We start from the raw sequence: 21,566 nt of genomic DNA, 5'->3' as shown, positions 1-21,566 counted from the left end.
GCTGCACAGTAAAGTATGTGAAAATCCCCTGTGTGTAAATGGAGTCAACAAAACATCCACAAAAAACACTTTAAAACGAGTTATTGTATCATATTCTAAGAAAACAAGGTCTATAAGAGGCTTTTCAACAAAGAAGTAATTCGTTTTTACAAGTATTTTAGGGACTAGTATTTTGGGAGGGGGAGGCCCCCGGTTTCCCCTCTGGTAGCTGCCCCTGCTGATGTAGTCTCCAGCAGAGAAAGGGATATTTTTTTCTAACAATCCCCACATACTCAGGTAAAAAAAGAAAACAAAAACCTTTTCTTATAATAAAGTTGCAAACGCAGCAGAAATATACATGTAAATGTGAACAAGGCCTGAGACTGTGATTCTACAACCCAGAGAAGTCAGGCTCCAGTCCTCGAGGGCCGCTGTCCTGAAACCTTTAAACTTGCACACCTGGATAAAATGATCAGGAACTTGACTGCATGCTGAGGTGGTGCTTCAGCCACTTGATTCATGCGTTGGATCAGGGACACAGCTGCTGTAACGTAAGACTGACGTCCACCTACCACAGCAAAGAGATATTTAGAGCCAAGTGACTGCCACATGTTTCCTCAGGTGAGAAGCTGAGCTGTTGTTCGCTGAAATGTCCGTTTGTTTCGGCTCACACAGGACACACCACACACTTTATATCTGGTCATGTGACTGCACGGCTACATCTGATTGGTGAAAAAGTTACAGGTAGATCCATTGGCAGCATGATTTCTTATTAGCAGTACCTAATGTGTGAAATAAATGATCTGAAAAATTGAACTTTTAGAAGTAAATTTTTTTACCTAAACTTCCTCAAGTAAACGTAACTCGTTACTACCCACCTCTGTCTGGGACGCAGTGTAGTATTTTCATGTTAGTACTGTGAAAAGCATCTCTCAGACGTTTAACAGGGTGATTTTCACCGCATCACCTGACCTCACCCTGCTCACAGACAGTTCTCGCTGACACTGCTCACACCCTAAACTACCCAGATCGTTTCTTTGTAAACAGCTACTTCCTCATAACAGATGCCATCCTCACATTCCCTCCTGAAAAACTGTCACTGGTTCAAATACACACGAAGAATCATTTTAACAGGGTGTCAGATACAGTTTCCACCTGCAGCACAAACACAGCGTGTTAATGTAAATGCTTTGTTTTCATGAAAAAGTGCAGTCAGATTTCAAATGTTTTGGGTTGTTCTGTCTTTGTGTCAGTAAGGTCATGACTTTCTGAAAGATTTAAACATAAACTTTGACATTAAAAGAAGACGTGTGCAAATATCTTGTATTCCTGCAGAGCACTGCCTGAGATGGAGGCTTTAGAAAGAAAGCTCTACCACGTCGCCTTCGGGCCTTCAGTTACTGTGAATGAGATCTGTTGTAAAGTGCAGCAGGGAAAGTGATTACTGTAGGTCGACTGGAAATTTTACTTTTACTGATTCCCCCAATAAGAAGGTTTTTTTTTCATAGGCTTTTAAATTATCTCAGTTTAATTTACACATCATCTTGTTCATCAAGATCATTTCCACACGGTCTTTGATTGTAGGGCTGGGCAATATGACCCAAAATTCATATCTCGATATTTTTTAGCTGGATGGAGATATAAGATATATATCTCGATATTTTTTTTTAAGCCATAAAGTAAGAACAAAAAGAGAGTTCTTAGTCAAAGCTGTGTCCCAGATGTCACACAGGCACTTTTATTAACATACAGCACAGATGTACATGAAAAATTACTCAAAATTAAATTATGAGCATTCATTAAATAATAATGCTCCATAAATAAAAGAAAACAAGGTTGTTTTTGTGCTAAACAAAGAGCTCACAATTGTGCAGTCAAAATGTAAACTAAAAGACGCTGAGCGTAATAACAAAGACAGATTTCACAGCTGCTCTGTTCCCAAGTTTTACTCTGTGACTGACAGCCTGGAGTTTGAAATCCGCTTCATAACCACGTCTCTTACAGGTGCCATTTATGGTCCTTATACACAGTACGGTAATATTACGTTGATGCACAGTACGTATCACTCCGCGAAGCTCTTCGGTAGCCGTAATGCGCCGACAATCTATCAAGCGCTGCAGCACCGTAGCTTACCAAAGTCGTACTCAAACATTTTTGACAGATTGCTGAGCGCCGTGTTCCACATAAAATCGGTTCGCGGCCATCAAGCACAACCAGAATTCATACATAAGGCGCGCTGTCAACATTTGAGAAAATGAAAGGATTTTAGGGTTAGCGCTGTTAGCTCGTTAGCATGTTTAGCTCGTTAGCACGTTGACGCCGTCCAGCCCCACGCATGGGGCGATGCGCAGTAACTCGTTAACGGAGATTTGCCGTGTCCGTCTTGTCGCTGCCTGCACGTGAAGCGATGGGGTAGGAGGGGGAGTTGTGTTCAGTGAAGGCGAGGCGGAGTAACGTTGCGTAGAGACAAAAGTGGACGAAAGAGAGGCAAACTTGCGGCTCCACAAGTATAATTATAACGTAACATAGACTATATCGATATAAAGGATATTGTCACATCTTATATCTCGTATAAAAATATATCGATATGTTTTAAAAACTCGATATATCGCCCAGCTCTATTTGATTGGCATGATTTTTGAAACAGAAATGAATTCAGCTGTAAATGAACATGAGCTTGATTGTGATTAGCTACCTACATCCATCAAACCGAGCCGGTGACAATGCATCGCTGCAAACGTTGGAGTGAAATGCAGACACTGGCAGCAGCACAGCATGCAGCAGCGACAGGCTTCTGAGGCTTCTGTCACTGCAGCTCTTTATGCTGCTTTCAAAGCAGGTGATGCAGTGCTGGTAGTGCTGGGAGGCTGTGGTGAATCCACAGGTCTTTAATAAGCTGCTGCTTTGCCACCAAAATAACTCCATTAAAACCACTTACACTACATTACCACTACATTTACTATGATACTTGGCATTATTTAAATTTAAATAATGCCAAGTATTATAGTTTATAGTATAATAGTATATCATAGTATCATATTACTACAGTTTGAAAAATAACTAACAATACTGAATATATTCACTTTTGTTAGGTATTTTTTCAAAATGTCGTAATTCAAACTTTTTTTACACAGAGGTGGCCAAACTACAGAAACTACTGAAGTAGAAGTACTAGATACTAGTAAAAAATACTCAAGTAAAAGTACAGATTCTTAAATGTACTGAAAGTAAAAAAGTAAAGAGTAGCTCTTTGGAGGACGCTTCTGCCAGCTATCTTTTTGCAAAGCTAACTAAACCTTGTGCTTTATTAATGTAATAATAACAAAATGTTAGAAGATGGAAATAAAAACAATTTCAGTCTAAATTTTAATTTTCCTTTAAGGAGTCCCCAAAAGGTTGATTCTGTTCATCTGGATGTTTTCAGAGGGAGAAACGTTTCGTCATCATCAGGTGACGTCTTCAGTCTCAGCTGACTGCAGGTTTCAACCTTAGAAAACCTTAGATTTGCATAATGACTGAAACCAGCCCACTGAAGGAACAATGGGCTGAGACATCACTTCCTTGATCAGTAATATGCAAATTGTCTTGACCACTGATCAATGGTCATGAGTCCCATTCACAGAGTGTTGGGGAATGGCTGCAATCACAGCACTGTAAGATGGTGACAGATGCACCCTTAGGCCCCCTCCTCGACTCAGAGATGGTCTTTCCCTTTAAGGAGGAAAAAACACGAGCTACATTGTAGACAATGGCTTTGCCTCTAACAGGAAAATGAGAAGGGACGAGGTTAAGGTGGATTCAGCAGGTGGAGTAATGGCTCACAACTCACAGTAACTGGTGCGTTGTTTGTAACGCCGTTATTCCCATCACTGGTCTTCAGTGGGGCTAGCATGATGCTGAAATACCGCAACTGAAACGTGTGGACCCCTGCAGTCGTTCCAGTGTTGGGCAAAAACAACAAACTGAAAAAAGCACCGTCAGACTCGAACCCTGGCAGGCACACAGTTTTGCCTCTTTCATATCTTTTTGTGTCTCTCCTGGTGTTTAATACACAAACATGTCTGCCTTTCATGTGTTTCTGTTCAGGCTCAAATCAATTTGATGTTCAAAGGCCTGCAGTGATGAAACAATAACGCCCCTCTAATGTGTTAAACGTAAAGTCAAAGTACAGCTATTTGTTAAAGTAAAGTAGTCAGAGAAAATACTCATGTACAGTCAGAGATGGGCAGTAACGCGTTACTGTAATCTGATTACTTTTGTCAAGTAACGAGTAAAGTAAGGGATTACCATTGCAAAAACGGTAATTAGATTACCGTTACTTTCCCGTAGGAACTCTGCGTTACTGCGTTACTAAAACCGTGATTTTTTGCGAGAATGTCTCACGACAGTGACGTAAGCGAGTGCGCCGTTCATGACAACAGCTGTGTGCAGATCAACAATGGATCATATATCGATTGTGGGAGAGAGTATGAGCGTGCAGCGTTTAAAGCGTGGAAGTACTGACCTTACTTTGAGTTTGATTCCATAAAAAGTGACAAAAACATTAGTGTCCGCTGTGCGTGGGAAGAAAACTTCTTTTTACAGCGAAAAAAACCCCTAAACTTCCAACAAGCACCGAGTAGCTACGACGTGATGGGAAACTCACAGAGAAACTCGCGGATTCTTCCACTGACCGCGGCACACCTGCACCAGGGTAAACCTCCGCCTACCCTGGTCCTGCTTTACAGGTGAAAATAGAGCAACAGGACCGCTGAGTCTTTGACTTTATTTATTTTCTGCTGTGTTTTACTTGCATCTATTTGAAACACTGAGTGTAAACACAAAAAATATTTTATTTTATGTGCTGGAATGTGCAGAAAATAGGTTTAAATGTTAAACTAATTTCTTCCAGTCAGAGAATGTTGCATATAATTAAATTTTTGCTTGATGCATAAAGTTAAAAGATTAAAACTAATAAAACAAGTTTTAAAAAGAGACTTTTCCATTTGATTACATTTTGTATGATGGATTATGCAGAAAAAGTAGAATTGGGCTGAAAGATCTATCGCTTTATCACCTCTTCAGGTTGTAAATCGTGTTTTTAAAAAGTAACTAAGTAACTAAGTAATCAATTACTTTTGAAAATTAGTAATATGTAAACTAACGGGATTACTTATTTGGGGAAGTAATCAGTAATTAGTTACTGATTACCTTTTTTCAAGTAACTTGACCAACACTGTGTACAGTACAGACACCTTAAAATTGTGCTTAAGTGCAGTAATGAAGTATTTGTGCTTTGTTACTCCCCAGGCCTGTTCCTATAGATAATAACAGGAGCATTTAAAGGCTGTTATACAGCAGGTGACGCTGCAACAGTCTGAACAGATGAGACAGGTTTGACTCTCCCAATACATGAAGAATAACTGATGACAGGGCTGCACTGAGTGCTTATACCCTCCTCTCCACTGAGCACAAGAATGCATTTAAACACAGCTCAGTGCAAGGAGACGCTCTCTGGCACGCTGCGCTGCCTGGCCTGAAGTACTCCGCTGCACAGAAGGGTGGGCCCTGACATTAAACTTGGTCAGTAAGGTCTTTGTGTGCGAGCAACAGAACCTCTGTAGGTTTTATATGACACGGATGTAAAGACGATCACGTGGGAGGAGCAGCATCTCTGTTATTAGTTCTCCGTCAGTTGGTGAAGGAACCGAGGTAAATGTGGAACCTCCTGTACTGCAGCTCTTGGGTTGTTGTGATGCTGTGCTGTTAGTTTGTGAGGCTGCTACATACCACAGAAAGATTCATTTTTTGCTGCGTGTTTGAAAGAAAACTGCATCAGATGCCTGTTGGACAACAGTGCACTGCAGGGCTTTTCAAACAGGCAGAGGCTTGACAAGAAGCAGGACTGCTGCCCTTTGGAAAGGGAAGAATTGCGTGTGAAGACAGGAGGGAATTTTTCACAGTGAGATGTGACTGACTAACTCTATTATATCCTCAACCACAGAGCTGTTACAATGAACTCCAGGTTATTTAAGGCAGCTGGTAGAAATCCCCATTTCCCGTCAGGACACTGCAGCATCATAAAAAGAATTTTCAGGAAATGTACTATGCTGCAGTATCTGTGTGCCTATAGTATATATAGTTGTCCCACCTGAGGTTAGCCTAAGGTCGCTAATAATCTGAGCTAGAACGCTTGTTTTTTCTTAAGCTGCACAGATGAGCACATGCATCATTTATGGAATAAAGGTTCATCTTTTCTTATCTTAAAAACATATTTTACAGCGTCATTATTAAACTTTGGAAAGCAGTCAGTAATGTGATTTATTGAAACGTGCAACCACACATGAAAACAGAGACAAAAACAGCCTATACAGCAGGTGTTTGCTACGCCCACCCTCCACCCTTCAGCCCAAACTCTCTTAGGAAGCTTTCTTGTAACTGAATTAGGAAAAACTGTGACCTGTGAAAAATACGTACAGGGGCTGCAGTGGACCCTCCTCACTGTTCTTAACACATAGTTGAACTTCAAGTATGTTATAATTTCGCTGTCCTCTGTGGGGGCTGAAAGACCAACAACAGCTGAAGCAGGTGAACCCCACAGACTGCCTCCACTGAGCAAACTGACACCACACCACCACCCCTGCAACATAATTTCAGCAGAAGTGTGCATATTAATCTAGCAGACTACAGACCACACCTCCTGATGGACTGTTGTAATCAAATCCTGGAGATCAGGCATAAGAAGATCAAACACGTGGAGGAGCGATTAAACAATCTGCCGGTGGACAGATGACTCTCATAAAGATGAGTGAATTTGCCCTGACTAAAGAGACTGTTCGATTGGGCTTTCAGGTAAGAAGATATTGAGCAGGTACTGAAACTGTTTACTCAGGTGAGCAGTTTCAGTACCTGCTGCATATCTTTTAGGACATAGGACAGCCAGACAGTGTCAGGTGCAAACATGGAGTCACAGCACGCCTGCAGTCGGTCCTGTAAACAGAACGAGCGAGGCAGCCAGAGATGTCCCGACAGAAGTACTCACAGAGACTTCAGTGCAAAGACAGACAAAAAGGTGCCCACTACAGCTCAGTGTTGGTGTTAGACTGTCGAGAACAATATGGATTGATTGGATTTGCTAATCCCAATGGCAAGAAAGACAGCTTAAGGAAAGAGAGGTAAACAGTAGGGAACAGCTGCTCTCTTCTATCCTGCATCAGGTCATAGCAGTGAGGAGGAAGAGGGACTCGTCAGCTGATCAAAACCCCATGTTGAAATAAATAAGTCTGTAAACAGACTATATGTTATTGAGTTTATAAAGCACTTAATCAATAAAACACTAAAAAACAAATAAAAACAACAACAAAGTGAAAACAAACAATGACGCTTAGCAAACCATTAGGTCCAAATATGTTTAATCTTTGTACTTACAGGCTCTTTTTCTATTTTCAGCTTTGAGCGCTCATGTTTCAAGCATCCGTGTCACAAAGCAGTTTGAGTTTTCCCAATGAATTGTTTAAAAACTGATATGTGCAGTCCTCTGCACAGCCTGCATCCTCTGAGAGAAATCATTTGAGGCATTAATATTTACTAAGGCTGCTGATCACAGCATTGCTGATAATGACTCCATGTATTTTGCACAGCAGCATGATTAAAGCAGGATAATCACCTCAGCTTTGCAATGCAATTCAATTTTATTTGTAAAGCACCAAAAAACAACAACAGTTTCGACCTGACATTTATTTCCTGCACTTGTCCACTTTGGACATTGGTAGCAGCGCTGCAGCCCGTCACACTGAAGTGGCAGTATGGGGACTTTTGCATTTTGAGTTCATCTATAATTTGTTTAACTGAAAGAAAACCCCCAAAAGAAACACCAGGCACTGTTAGAATGTGTGTAGTACTTCAGTGTGCTTTATGCTGGTGGGTAAAAGTATCATTAGATGAGTGGAAGAGGATGAAGGATAGTACAATTGTAGAGCGGGGTTAGGATAACTAATGTATTACGATGATGATGATGATAATAATGAATGATCATAAATGATCCAACGTTTGGTTAACATTTGTTTTTAGATGGCACAAAGCTTATAACCATACTGATGACAGAGGGAGCGTCTGCAGTGTGGAGATCTCTTCTCAGGCGCTTCAATCCCCCCTCACATCTTGCATCAGGTGACCTCAGCCGGTCACATGATCAAGTGAGGCAAGATCTCCCAATGGTTTCACCCAAAACCTCTGCTGATAATGAATCACGCCTTTTCTATGTGACGAGGCACATGATCAGTAGTGGGTCAGTCACCCTAGTGGGAGGACAACCCCCAGACATAAACTCATAAATCCTGGGGAACTAACACTCAGGACCACTTTAAAAGAGTCAAAGTCTGGCTCCTTGGAAACAAAATGCTTTTATTTAAATCAGCAGTGGATCATTCTGCAGAATAACATACGTTCTGTTAGTGAAGTATAAACTATTTTAGCACCAGCGGTCATCACTTTCTTTAACCTCCTGCTCTAAAAGCATTAAAGCAAGTTAAGTGAACTCGGTTTATGCAGAGACTAAACTTCTGATCTGAAGTTAAATCCTGTCACATGAAACCAACAGCAGCAGACGCAAAGACGAGCTCAGGTTAATCTCAGTGATGAAGACAAAGCCGTTTACTAACCGTTGTCATGACAGCATTCTTCAGTATTATTAAAGAAATAACCAGCACTCACTTTTACTTCTCTTAAAGGCTCACAGCATGTTTCCATCATCAGTCCCTGCAGAAACTAAAGCATGCCTTACAGAATGAGACCTTGCATGAACCCTTTGCTGCCTGTGGAGTGGGGTTGTGAAGGATACAGGGGATTTTCCAGAAGAATCCCAAAGGATGTGAATCTTACGCTTGTTCCTGTGTGAGTCGCCTCGATGTCTGTCTTCTCCTCAGAGCATCCACAGTGAACAGTGATAGCTAACAATCGTTTAGAAATGGAGTCCACTAATCATTGATGTCAGCAAACAACCAGCTCTCAGCTCAGCGCAGTCAAACATAAACAAGAACAAGCGTATTTGTCCCAGTGACAGCGCCTGTCAGCCCGCACAGCTACGGTCAGGCGTTTGTTGTGGTCACTTTCAATTTCTCTGAACTGTTTGTTTTTCAGGGTGAGGTGATATTACAGCATACACTGATAATAACTTTTGGGTATAAAAGGTTGCATTTATTATATAATAATATATGATATTTATTATTTATTATATAAGGTGCTCTCTAATCTACCAGGGTCAAAGTGTGGAGGCTCAAACACATGTGAGTAAATGTTCCTTAGCACGTCCCTCACTCACATGTTTTTGGTACCATTAACATCTACTTTGACTGCTCTTCTTGACGAAATTGGTACTGGTTGGTTTCCAGCCAGGTTAACACGTCCAAAGCTAATTTTGTTATGTGTTTGGTGTCATTGTCCTGTTGGAACATCTAATTGTGTCCAAGTGTCTAGCTTTTGATCCTAGGTGACGCTGAGGAATATGGAAGTAGTCCTCTTCATTATTCCACACACTTTGATGTACAGGTGTCACTGGCAGCAAAGCAGCCCCAGAGCATGCTGCTGCCACTGCCATGCTTCATACATGTACTCCTCCAAACATGCTTCATTTCTCTGACCAAAGAGCTCGATCCCTCCAGCACCTTCTGCACTAAGCTTTTTCTAAGTCAGTGATCTTTATTGAACATTTACACACATTCATACCACGATGGATGCATCAGAGAGCAACTTGGAATCAGTATTTTGCCCAGAGTTATTTGACATGCAGACTGGGAGCAGCCAGAGACGCACCGACCTTGCAGTTAGTAGATGAGCTGCTGTACCTCCTGCTACCAGCAGCCCTGAGCTTCAGTCCTGGAACCTTTCCAAGACATTTTGTGGGAAATCAAAATGCTGGTCTTGACTACTCCGTCCCTGTGAATTATAATCCTTAAATCACAACAATCTGCACTCCTCAAACTGAGCACACTGCTTTATTGCTAATTTCAGAAAATAAAAACACAAGTTCATGGCAGGACTGGACTGGCAATCTGGCATACTGGGCCCAGTGGGCTGATGGGTTGCTGCGCACCAGCTCTGTGAGCACTGGCAGCATCCCATTTGTTGGTTTTCATTAGTTACACTAGATTACCTGATCATCTCAACACAGCCGGCCCATCCCCTACCTTCCCCATGTGGCCATGTACCTCGTGTAGAACAGAAGTGGGTAAATCTGATGGACAACAAAAGGTGGAACTGACAAACTAAGAGAGAAAAAGGAACAGGTGGAGCAAAATGTATGAGATTAACTGCACTGTCAGCAGCAGTACCATCACCCTCTGCTTGCCCACTATATCTGGTTGGTTAGTCATCACCAGTTTGTCTGTAACTGGAAGTCCCACAGTCATTCGCAGCCACCCTAGGGGGCGTCTCCCATTTTGACCTCGGGACTTCCAGGCTGTACTCAGCACAGATGTTCCTGTACACTCTGCCAGCCACTTAGTTATGGCATTAGCCATTCTGGTGTGTCTTGTCCATTAGCAGCTAGCTTATGTGTGCTGCCAGTCACTCATGGAGTGCAGTTAGCTTCTTTAGCCAGTATGTGTGGGTTATGCCAGGTGCTGTCCAGCAATCTGAAACTTTCCATTTTACCTCATGCAGACAGTTTAAGGACAATCAGCAGTGTGGGCCAGGTAGAGATGGTAGAAATGGAAGGGTTTATGTAAGAGGAGAAGCAGGAGTTAATGAAACCACAGTGGATATAACCCACAGGAAAAGAGAAAAAAGTGAAGCATGGTTCAGATATTCAGGTGTGGAGGTCTCTGCTTCCCTGGAGCTGTGCAAGAATTCATAGTGCAGCAGGATAATGAGCCCCAAAGCTTTAAAGAACTACTTGAAGACTACAGAGTGCTGACAGTCCTGACTTTCATAAAATGCCCCATTAAAAAAAACAAATAAAACACAGAGAGTGTACACGGCACGTTGTGTAGAAGCTTTCTCTGCATAAAGAAGGTAAAAAGAAGACCACAAAAGGCAGGCTACTGTTTTGGTTGCCATGCATTTAAGTTTTTGAATGATATCCATTGAAGGCAACAGCCCTCCCTGCTGCCTCTGGTACTGCAAGACCAGGCTGCAGATGAGTGAAATAAAACCAGGAGAAATCTGGCAGAGCTGAATTTGCCAAACCCCTCAGCCGTGAGAGCTGAATGTGGAGTACTGTCGTTTTACTGTCGACTAATTAGCCTGTTTCCTGTGTGTGTGCTTGTGTGTGCGTGTGTGTGTGTGTGCGTGTGTGTGTGCGCGTGTGTGTGTGTGTGTGTGTGTGTGTGTGTGCTTGTGTGTGCGTGTGTGTGTGTGCTTGTGTGTGCGTGTGTGTGTGTGCTTGTGTGTGTGTGTGTGTGTGTGCTTGTGTGTGCGTGTGTGCGTGTGTGCGTGTGTGTGTGTGTGCGTGTGTGTGCGTGTGTGTGTGTGTGTGTGTGTGCTTGTGTGTGTGTGTGTGTGTGTGTTACTGTTACTGTGCATGTTTGTAGCTCTCTTGCATGCCTCCTAACATTAACACAGCTACCCATTTGTAATACTCTGATAATAACATTAAGTAATAAATAAATAAATCTGTTCATTACAACAATCAGAAATCATAAGTGAGCGAGGTACTCTTTGTGAGGCAGCAACTTGTAAATCTTCATCGTGCTGAAGACGACACAGTTCAGTTTTATTTACACAGCGCCAGGTCACAGCAGCAGGTGCCTTTACACTGGAAGCTAGAGCCCACAATATGGTTTGCATGTGATAAATAACACTTACAGGGCAGCAGTGAGTAGTCAGAACTATTATTTCATTTACAATGAAAAGTCCTTCTGCAGCCACTTTCTCCCCTCAGTCCTGGTAAAACTGACGATTCTCTAATGTCAAATATCTGCCAGAAACCTCGGTATCATTTATGACTAACAATGAATTCTCCATAGCTCTTCTCCAATTAGTGCAGTGCAAAAACTAGCCTGTGGTCACATATTGCACCGTTTCTTGCTTCACAGGCTCCCAGTGAAATGCTGAATGCACTTTAAAACTCTGCTATGAACACATGAAGCCCTACGTGGACAGACTCCTGCTTATATGGCAGCGCTTCTAACGCCTCATCAGTGCAGCGGGCCTTTCTAATCATTTCAGCAGGGTCTAACTGTCCTTCGCTCTGAGGTTGTGGAATAGCTCTCCTCAGTCAGTCAGACTGTTATTTGTTCTAAACGCTCCTTTTTATAGGTTAGCTGAGAAACACAAATAACCACATTCATGACACGTTTCCTGTTACACACTTGATGTCTGATACATGCATAGTTGGCAGTGTGTTGTCTCATAGCTGACACAGAGACATCTGCACAGAGCGTCGTGGTCACTGCTGACACAAGCATAGCCTCAGAGTGGGCGTCACACCTACAAGCTGCCACTGTATGAGTGTGCACTGCTCCTTAGTAAGATCTGCTGTCACATCCAATATACAATCTGCAGGATGGCAATGACTATAACTCAGCTTAGACTGAATAACATGCACATGTTATGAACCGAGCCCATGGTTTCTAGGTTCTCTTTCTGATATCACACCTGTTGAGCTGACTGTGGGACATTACTTAGTTAAATTGTGTTGTAGTTCAAATGCAGCAGAGATGTGTAACATGTGAGAAGCATTCAGAGCTGAGAGTAACATCAGCAGAGTCATGGGAATACTTGTGTCTGCTGGTGGAAAACTGAACTGCTTTGACTGAATGGCCCATGAAACAAGCAGTGTGTGATTGTCAGCCATGTTTACATTAGTGGTTTCCATGCCTACAGAGGAAACAGGCTGTGAGTCACTCTCATGTGCTGACAGACTGCTGTTATATAAAGTCTTGAGAATTCAGGTGCAGTTGTAATGAGTTTGTAGCTGTAAGTGCAGCAGAGCATCAGACTATAAACAGATGACGTTTGAGTGCATTACTGCTGAAACATGCCTTTGAAAGAGAATACATGATTTCTGATGATATGCATCACTTTCAGCGCTGTTAAAATAACAACCTGCTTGTGACAGGCTAATCATCAGCATCTCCACCACACCGGATCAACTACACCTGCCTTATTAGTGAGTCACTGATGTGCTACAAAGAAGCAGTGAGATGTCAGGCATTATTCAGAGCCGCATTATATAAATTCCAATTCAGTCCTGAGAAAATTCCTGACACAGAAAACAAACAGGTGACAACTGAAAGGAAGACTAAACAAAACTCAAACCCTGACAGAGGAGACGAGGTGGCTCCGCTGTGCTGCCTCTGTTTGGGTCTGCACTCACCTTCCTGCAGGCTGCCTTTGTCGTCCTCAGACTAAAGTCGAGCTGCTGTAAAATGCAGGCTCATGCTGTTCTCTAACAGCAAAGCTTTAACATCTGATCCTCCAAAAATAAAAGCTGACAAAGGAGCCATCACACATTTAAGAAGGGAGACATTGTAAGCAACACAAATGTAACCTTTGAAGTACACACCGAAGTCTCTTTCAACTACACTTGATTTCTGCTACTTTTTACCTTGATTACATTAGTCGCTGTGTGTCTTCCTCATCTCATATACAAAGTTACGCAGTGCGACCTTGGCCCTCATAGTATTATATGTACAGTCTGCTTTCTCCCAACACACACTGCACAACACGCCGGCTTTTCTGTCTACATTATCTTCATCATTTAGACAGAAAAGCTTCTTTTTCCTGGTACAGCTGGTGGTTCCTGACAGAAGAAAACACAGTCAGTGTGAATCCTCCCACACTGGCACTGAGACGTTTGGTGTTGGACCCTGAGCTTTGACTGGTATGAGCTGCAGGTTTGTGTTCATTTGTTTGTAGTGTGTGGCATTTGTGTTTTGCTTGGTTCTGTTTATGCTGCTCTCTCAGCTCAGTCACTGTTGACGTTTTCCATCTCTACTGAGACCGTTACAGTTATAGATACTTTATATTTGTGCTTTTTATTGTAAAAAGAAAACACAAACAAGTAAACAGGTACAATGTTTCATTAGCAACAGTAACAGCATATAGGTTCCACATAAAAGTGTGATATGACACGATCAACAACGCTGACGTTAACGACCAAACCAGACCTGCTCACGTTTGTTTGGTCTGGCACCTTCACTCAGCTGTTATGGAAAGATATCACAAGTTTCATCTCTAACAGCATCTTATCAAAATTTGTATGTTTTTACCAAAACGTGTTATTTGGTTATACTGACTCATTGATCTGATTTTAATCAAACACCACATCTATAAAGGTTTCCACTTTCAGGAGAGAAACACAACTTTATGTGACTAAATTTGTTCATCTCCCAACATGAAAGCATTAAAAACCATGAAAATTTCATCATGGGCAGAAACCCCCTTCCCCCCCTGACTTTGCCCCCATATGTTACACATTTCACTGTCTATCCCTTTTTTTGCTGCCTAGCCTGACCTGTCGGCCCAATGTAAGTTTGTGACTGGGTCTGTCATCTCAGCTGCAGGCAGCTGACAAATAAAGCTCATCCTTATTATTCTCTTTATTTCATTTTTCTCTGTATGTGTCGCCTGCCTCTGTCCTATTTCTTCCACTGTATTATAATGTTGCACTACAGTTGTGCGACGTGTTCTTCGTGTATTATGTTTGCTGTTAAAGTTTCTGTTGAAATAAAGTTGGAGGAAAAAAAACGGTACGTCATCCATGCGACGTATAATGCGTGCGACGGGCCAAAGTACCCAGAGGCCTCGCGTGTGTGACGTATAATTCCGTCACCGGGCTGCGAAGACTTTCGGGTCAGCTCGGAGGGTTTGTGCAGCAGGTTATCATGGCCCTGAGGACAGTTCGGCTGCTTATCCCGGCGAGAGCAGCTGCTTTCAGAGTAGTGACCGCGGCGCCGAAGGTAAGGACCCGCGGTGTGCCGGGTTTCTGTCCGGCTTGGCTCCACTCTGATTCACAAGGGCAAGCTATCTTAGCTTAGCCGCCACCATCACCGCCCTTCAGTCACAGGCTTGGTCTTAATGTTGACACTCACCTGTGTACCGTGCACCTGTGGCCGTCCTGGTCCTGTTTGCATGGAGCAGCCTGGATTTGAACAACATCGCTCTTCCAGCTCTAACTAAAATAGCAGCTCGTCTAAATAAATGAGTGCGTATTAGCTGATGTTGTGATGCTAATATGTTGTTTTGTTCCTGACAGTTTTTGAGGCTGAGTGCAGCTGCTTCATGCTCCTTACCAGCTCCGGTCATAGACGTGTCATTTCCTCTGTTTATGGATCATCTTGTAGTGCAGGGATGGATCCGTTAGTGTTTAAGTGCATTTAGTTGCAGATAGAATATAAAACACATCCGTCACTTTGAACTCAGCACATGCAGACAGGAGGTGGATGCTGCTGCACCACACTTTAGAAGAATCTGAATACGTGGAGACTAAGCTGTGTAAAGATGGCTTACGTGTTCGTTGTGCTTATATCAGCTGAATAAATACGTCGTGTTCATGTAAAAGTTTGTGATGGCTGTAAAGAATTAAAGATGACTCGTCCTGGGTTTTTAGAAATGCAGCTGCCAGCACCGAGCACTGATGTGATCTGACTGGAATCACTTAAACAGCTTCTCTAACTAAATGCAATAGAACAGGAAAAATATACATTTAATGAATGATCAACCCTGTAATTGGTATTAATAAGACAATAAATGACAGCATCCCCTCATTTATTTGCACTTGTGTCCTTTCTGCTCGGCGTGACAGCCTTTAATGGTCACTGATTTCTCGCCGTTTTCACCGTGAGTGCAGATACATCACGTTGGGCGCCGCTGACCACAAGTGAAATATTAACTGAGATGATGACAACATGTTCTGTTAATGCAAGTTGAGTTAAAAACGTCCCAACAGCTGTTACCACAAACAGGCTGCAGCCCACAGCTGTAATGTTGTTGGCTCCCTTTATGCTCCTGCTATCAGCAGATGGTCTCCTGACACCTGGTGGAATAAACACAGAACAACATTGAACTGATCGACTCATTGATCGCATGTTACTGTACCTAATCCAGTTTTTAGAGTCAGGTCTGCGCTACAGTCGTGTGAACATTGAGGGGTGGGGATGGGGGCGGGGTTATGTCAGGGTAGTAGCTGTACACGTGTTAGTTACTGCAAAATCAGATATGCATGTTTGGTTATATCAGGGTCCTTTAAAATGCTTTCATTAAACATATAATGTTGACATATTGAAGCATTTTTGTAACATATTTATTTTTGATGTGTACACGTTGGATTCTTTCATTTTGTGTAGACACTTACTGACTCACACCAACCGATGTATAGAATAATGGTTCATTTGAGTGATTAGCAAACCCATCGTATCATTTAGAGGTTTATTCATTGATTTCTGATGATCCAGGCCAGCGTTCATACAAGCTCGGTGAGAAGCCTGCGATATGGCTGGTGGGCCTACGCTCTGGGGGAGAGGACCACGCCACGCTTAAAGCAGTACAGCAAAGTCATCTCTGTGGATGGCAACCTGGCCTCGGGGAAAGGAGCGCTGGCCCAGAAACTGGCCGACAAACTGGGTAATTATCTAATCACAGGGATTCTTTCCCACCACAGCGATACGCAGCTTTAGACTGAGTGGGCACATGGTGCTTGGAGTTTACGCTGCAGACAACAGCTTCTACTTGTTTGTGCGCAGGGATGCTGTACATGCCTGAGCCTGACACTTTCTACCTGGACAAGATGACCGGGGAGAAGGAGCCGCTCCCCGTCGACTTTAATGGGATGTGCAGCCTGGAGAAGTTCTACACAGACCCCAAAGCTGCAGATGGAAACAGCTACAGGCTGCAGCTGTGGATGTACAACATGAGGCTGCTCCAGTACTCTGATGCCATCGAACACCTGCTCACCACAGGTATCTCTGACTCAGCAGTGCAGTTGATGCGTACGGCAGAGATCTTCATCCTGGGCTTTTGTTTTTTAGGTCAGGGAGTGGTCCTGGAGCGCTCCCCCTTCAGTGATGTGGTCTTCCTGGAGGCCATGTTCAAACAGGGCTACATTAGGAAGGAGTGTAAGTGCTTCTGCATCACTAACAGCAGGGGGGCGAGTATTACAACACATACAGATAATCAGCAGCATCTCCCCACTTTTCACCTGATGGTGATGATGTGTGCGACCTGTGGCTTTGCAGGTGTGCAGCACTACAACGAGATCAAAGACATTAGCATCTGTGAGTTCCTGCCGCCACACCTCGTCATCTATGTGGACCTGCCAGCTGAGGAGGTGCAGAAGAAGCTGAAGCAGAGCGCCAAGGTAGAGGCACATGTTCTGTTAGACCGCGGGAGACAGGATGTCGGCTCAGTGTTTCATTAGAACAGCAGAAAATAAAAAGAAAACCACCTCATAGGTGAGTTATGTTTTACATGTGTTTGTTCTCAGTCCTACCTTCAAAATGTGCCTCTGCCATATCTGAAGAGCATCGAGGAGGGCTACAAGAAGACGTTTCTCCCCAAAATCAGGTAAGATTGTTACATATGCTGTTAGATATCTGACCAGAGTCTTTATATAAGGATGGACACTGGCTTCAAGGCAGAGGCTTAACTGCATACGGCCTAGTGTTTCTTTGACAGGCGTAGTCTTCTGCCTAAAACATCATTTAGACACGAAATTCTTTCGTGTTGGTTGAATAATTACCTAAAAGTATATTAGACCAAATCCAGAGGTGACTCAAAAGTTTCAGACCACAAAAGGGAGAGAAATGCTTCTGCCAATCTGTCCAAAATTCAGTTTTTGGCTTGTTTTTGTGTTCAAAAAAGATTCAAGCTGGAATATTAGGTCAAATATTAGGGAGAGAGGAGGACTCCTGTCGTCTCCTCATCATGGTGTTTGAGTTCAGTAGTGATCTGTGACCGTTTGCTCATATTCCAGTAATATAGCCTCAGTACATCATTACTGTTGTTATACTGTCACCACAGCTGGAAGCAGGGGGGCATTAGTGGACACAATTTCACTGCAATGTGTGAAAGACCCAGAAGGTTTCTGTGTAACACCACCCCACCTCCCCCACCTCCACTTTTCCTTTTCAGTGAGACGTCAGAGCTGCTGGCTTATGATGCAACCCAGGCTCAAGATGTTGAAAGGGTAAGATTAAACTGCAGATGTCATCTTCACCTCCAAACAAACACAGTGGCTGATGCCTCGCACGCTGTCCACAGGTGGCAGAAGACATTGAATATTTGAAGTTTGAAAAGGGGCCGTGGGTGGAGCAGGATGATGTCAGCTACCACCACATGAGGATGCTGTGAGTGTTGGGATGTATTTTACACACCGTTTCGACTGGAATGCAAACGTGAGCTTTCTACCCTTTTCTGCATTTGACAGTGTGGAAGATAAACAGAGGGTGGCAACCCTGACCCACATACCCAGGTTCCTGCCAGAGATAACCATCGGAGCACACGACTACGATCAAAAATACTACGCCTATAAGTCGGTATGTACGCATGTCACATTAGCTGCATGGAACAGGACCGCACTGAGCTGGTGCTTTGACATCTGTAGAGAGATCACGTTCAGACCACTGAGGTTCAGAGTCATCAAAGATTAGATGCAGCCGTGGCCTCGGTTTGAGTCCCCTACGTCTCCTCGTTCTGCAGTTCTTACATTCACACACGTAGGCGTCCACACACACGTTTTCCTGGCTCTTATTTTGAAGTCAGTCACAGCGAAAAAATACGACTATATCTGTGCAGCCGTTAGGAACGGGCCAGCCCGCTGAGGTAAAGCCTGTGTGTGGAAAACACTGCACCACCCGCACAGAGCTGAGGGTATTTTTGCCTGTAATGTGACACACACACACACCACATTGCTCTCTGTGGTTTCCCTGAAAGCCATTCATTGACAGCTGGGAGCAGCAGAGTGCACAGAAACACAGTGCGGCACAAAGGCAGGAGAACGACGCCCCTGAGCCACATTCAGCACATCTGCAGCTCCAAGGATGCAGACGATGTGTTTGGAGATCCCAGCGCTGCGCGTTTCACCACACAACAGCGTGCGGCTGCCGTTCCCCGTCTGACAGCATCTTCAGTCTCCGTGTGCTGCATGGAGTCTGACCTGACCTCGTTGTTGAGCACTTTATTACAGCTTGTGTAACCATATCGAGGCTGCTGTATAAATCCTCCTCGTTTATACCGAACTCGCTAAGCTTTCCAGTGCGGCGCTGGCGACACGATGCAGCTCATTTCCTTCTGCTGAATTATTGACCCGCTCGTAGTTACTCGATGGCAAATGCCAGATGTGGAATATTCTACGAGGTTGTTTGTATCATCGGTCTTGTGGGGAAACATTTGGGTCTGACCTTTTCTCTTTATTGACTGGTGACGTATTCGCCTCCCACTGCTGCAGGAATCAGGCTCCATAACGCTGCGGAGGGCTGTAACCTGACATTTTGTTGTGAGCCCAGATCGTAGAGCGGAGAATGAGAAGGGTGACACATACTGGAACAATCTCCTCCAGTTTACAAACAAAGCCTCAGAAGGGCATTTGGATCCTGGCTGAATATGACTTCCACTGAAGGAATGTTGTCCAAGAGGCAGCTCAGCGAAGCTGACACAACTATCATCATCGTCATCATCTGCACTGGTTAAATGCACTCCTCTGTTGTTCTCGGTCCTTCTAGATCCCTGGGAAGAAGTACGCCCGTGGATATAATGCTGATGTTGGAGATAAATACATCTGGCTGAAGTGAACTTTCCACTCTCATCGTCGAATCAGCCCACTGAACTCACTGTCTTCTAATGTACATCCCAAAATATGTATGTATTAAAATAGATTCTGACTGAGTGGCTGCTGTCCTGTCTGTGTGTGTAACGGACTGTTGGCAAACACGTTTGACCTGAGGTAATGACAGTGAGTTACTGTTGGTTACTGAGCCAAGATGGACCCCAGTAGTTTCTATGTGTTCAGGTGTAGCCAGCCTAAAGGTGTTTGCTTCAATATTTCCTCCTGTGTTTTACCCAGCAGCACTTTAGATTCATGCTGCTGTTCAGTGGCGTGAGCAGCAGGAGGCGCTTGTGAGCTCTCAATAAACAACAGTTAATGGAGTGTAGGTGCTGAATTATTCACTGGCACAGGCTAACATTAAAGGCCAAAACAGTTTCAGCGTCCAAACTGTCACAGGAACGGCCTGAGGAGAACGGCCTGAGGAGAACGGCGTTTCTGAGTCTGGGGCGATGGCAAGTGAGCAGTGGAAAACAATGAAACTGTTTTCATTACAAGATCTCAAAATGATGAAGAAACTATTTTTGAGACTATTTCCTTTTTAAAAATTTCAAAAACTGTTCATCAAAACAAACATCAAACACCTCCCACAAAATGAGCCGTCTCAGGCTGCTTCCCCTCTCCAGTGACCTCTCCCATGCCCCCAGTACATGTACTGGGTTTGCTTCACTGTGTAAATGTTGCAGTCTTAGTCAAAGGTGGTTTAATGTCTGGTCTATAATCCAGCACCTCCAGTTTTCTTAATTTGATAAAGTCAAAAAGCTCCTGGCTTTGAATCCAGTGTGTGTGTGTGTGTGTCTGTGTCTGTGTGTGTGTGTCTGTGTGTGTGTGTGTCTCTGTGTGTGTGTGTGTGTGTGTCTGTGTGTGTGTGTGTCTCTGTGTGTGTGTGTGTGTCTGTGTGTCTGTGTGTGTGTGTCTGTGTCTGTGTGTGTCTGTGTGTGTGTGTGTGTGTGTGTGTGTGTGTGTCTCTGTGTGTGTCTCTGTGTGTGTGTGTGTCTCTGTGTGTGTGTGTGTGTCTGTGTGTGTGTGTGTGTCTCTGTGTGTGTGTGTGTCTGTGTGTGTGTCTGTGTGTGTGTCTGTGTGTGTGTGTGTGTGTGTCTGTGTGTGTGTGTGTCTGTGTGTGTGTTCTCCTGCCAGGACAGACAGTGAGGTTACAATCAGAATCCAAATGCTTGCTCCTGTGACTGCCTGCATGTCATGGAGTGGGTGGGAGGTGTTGTCCCACATTGTCTTTATCTTGCACAACATCCGCCTCTCAGACACCACCTAAAGGAGTCCAGAGAGTTAAGTTGTTCTGCTTGCATGGCAGGATCTCTCCATCATCAGAGTTTCATTGCTGACGTGCTGAATGAGTTACTGAAGGTTTCTGCCATCACACATGCTGTCGAGGTGGTTAGTAACAGGCCAACTTGTCCAGCACGCTGACTGTAGCCTACACCGCAACAACCTGACGTTCTCCAAAGTGCAGCCCAAACACGTCTGTCGCCCCCTGGTGTCTGGCTGCAGTATAGTCCCCCTGACATGAAAGCTGATGGGATCTGGTCAAACTAATAAACTCATATTTTCTTATCAAGTTGGTTTGAGTTGAAGGAAACATCTTCACATATGTCGTATGGATTTTAATTACTATCTTAAAATTGAGGCGTATACAGTCCTTGGTCAACACGCTAGTCTCCATCAGCGCGACAGGCCGAACACTTACTGGTGTCTATTTTTAGATTTCACTAGACCAGCACTGCTTGGCTTGCTCTCCCTTAATGTCTTAATGCTAAAAAACTCAACTGTTATTTACGTTTATTTTTAACATAAAGTCTACATTTGGTTTTTTACAGTAATGACTTTTTAAAAC

General features: G+C 43.7%; 1 protein-coding gene across 2 annotated transcripts; it reads left to right on the top strand.

The window, feature by feature from the left end:
* The first annotated feature begins 14,696 nt into the window (after nucleotides 1-14,696).
* On the top strand, nucleotides 14,697-19,780 carry ndufa10 (NADH:ubiquinone oxidoreductase subunit A10). 2 transcript variants are annotated; one of them, XM_085435046.1, is made up of 10 exons: nucleotides 14,697-14,858; nucleotides 16,353-16,521; nucleotides 16,641-16,856; nucleotides 16,926-17,012; nucleotides 17,133-17,254; nucleotides 17,381-17,460; nucleotides 18,028-18,082; nucleotides 18,157-18,242; nucleotides 18,323-18,431; nucleotides 19,617-19,780. In XM_085435046.1, exons 1-10 carry the CDS (start codon nucleotides 14,784-14,786, stop codon nucleotides 19,683-19,685), a joined length of 1,068 nt encoding a protein of 355 aa, XP_085291172.1. In that variant the 5' UTR covers nucleotides 14,697-14,783; the 3' UTR covers nucleotides 19,686-19,780. The 2 variants fall into 2 exon arrangements, with proteins under 2 accessions (XP_085291172.1, XP_085291173.1); XM_085435047.1 differs by lacking the exon at nucleotides 19,617-19,780 and adding an exon at nucleotides 19,343-19,599.
* The last annotated feature ends 1,786 nt before the right edge of the window (nucleotides 19,781-21,566 follow it).

The sequence above is a fragment of the Copadichromis virginalis genome, linkage group LG16 (genome assembly GCF_057382275.1).
Source record: "Copadichromis virginalis isolate Kocher_CV1m ecotype Utaka linkage group LG16, C_Virginalis_male_GT1.1, whole genome shotgun sequence".
NCBI classification, from domain to species: domain Eukaryota; kingdom Metazoa; phylum Chordata; class Actinopteri; order Cichliformes; family Cichlidae; genus Copadichromis; species Copadichromis virginalis.
This window is presented reverse-complemented; position numbering and strand designations above follow the sequence as displayed.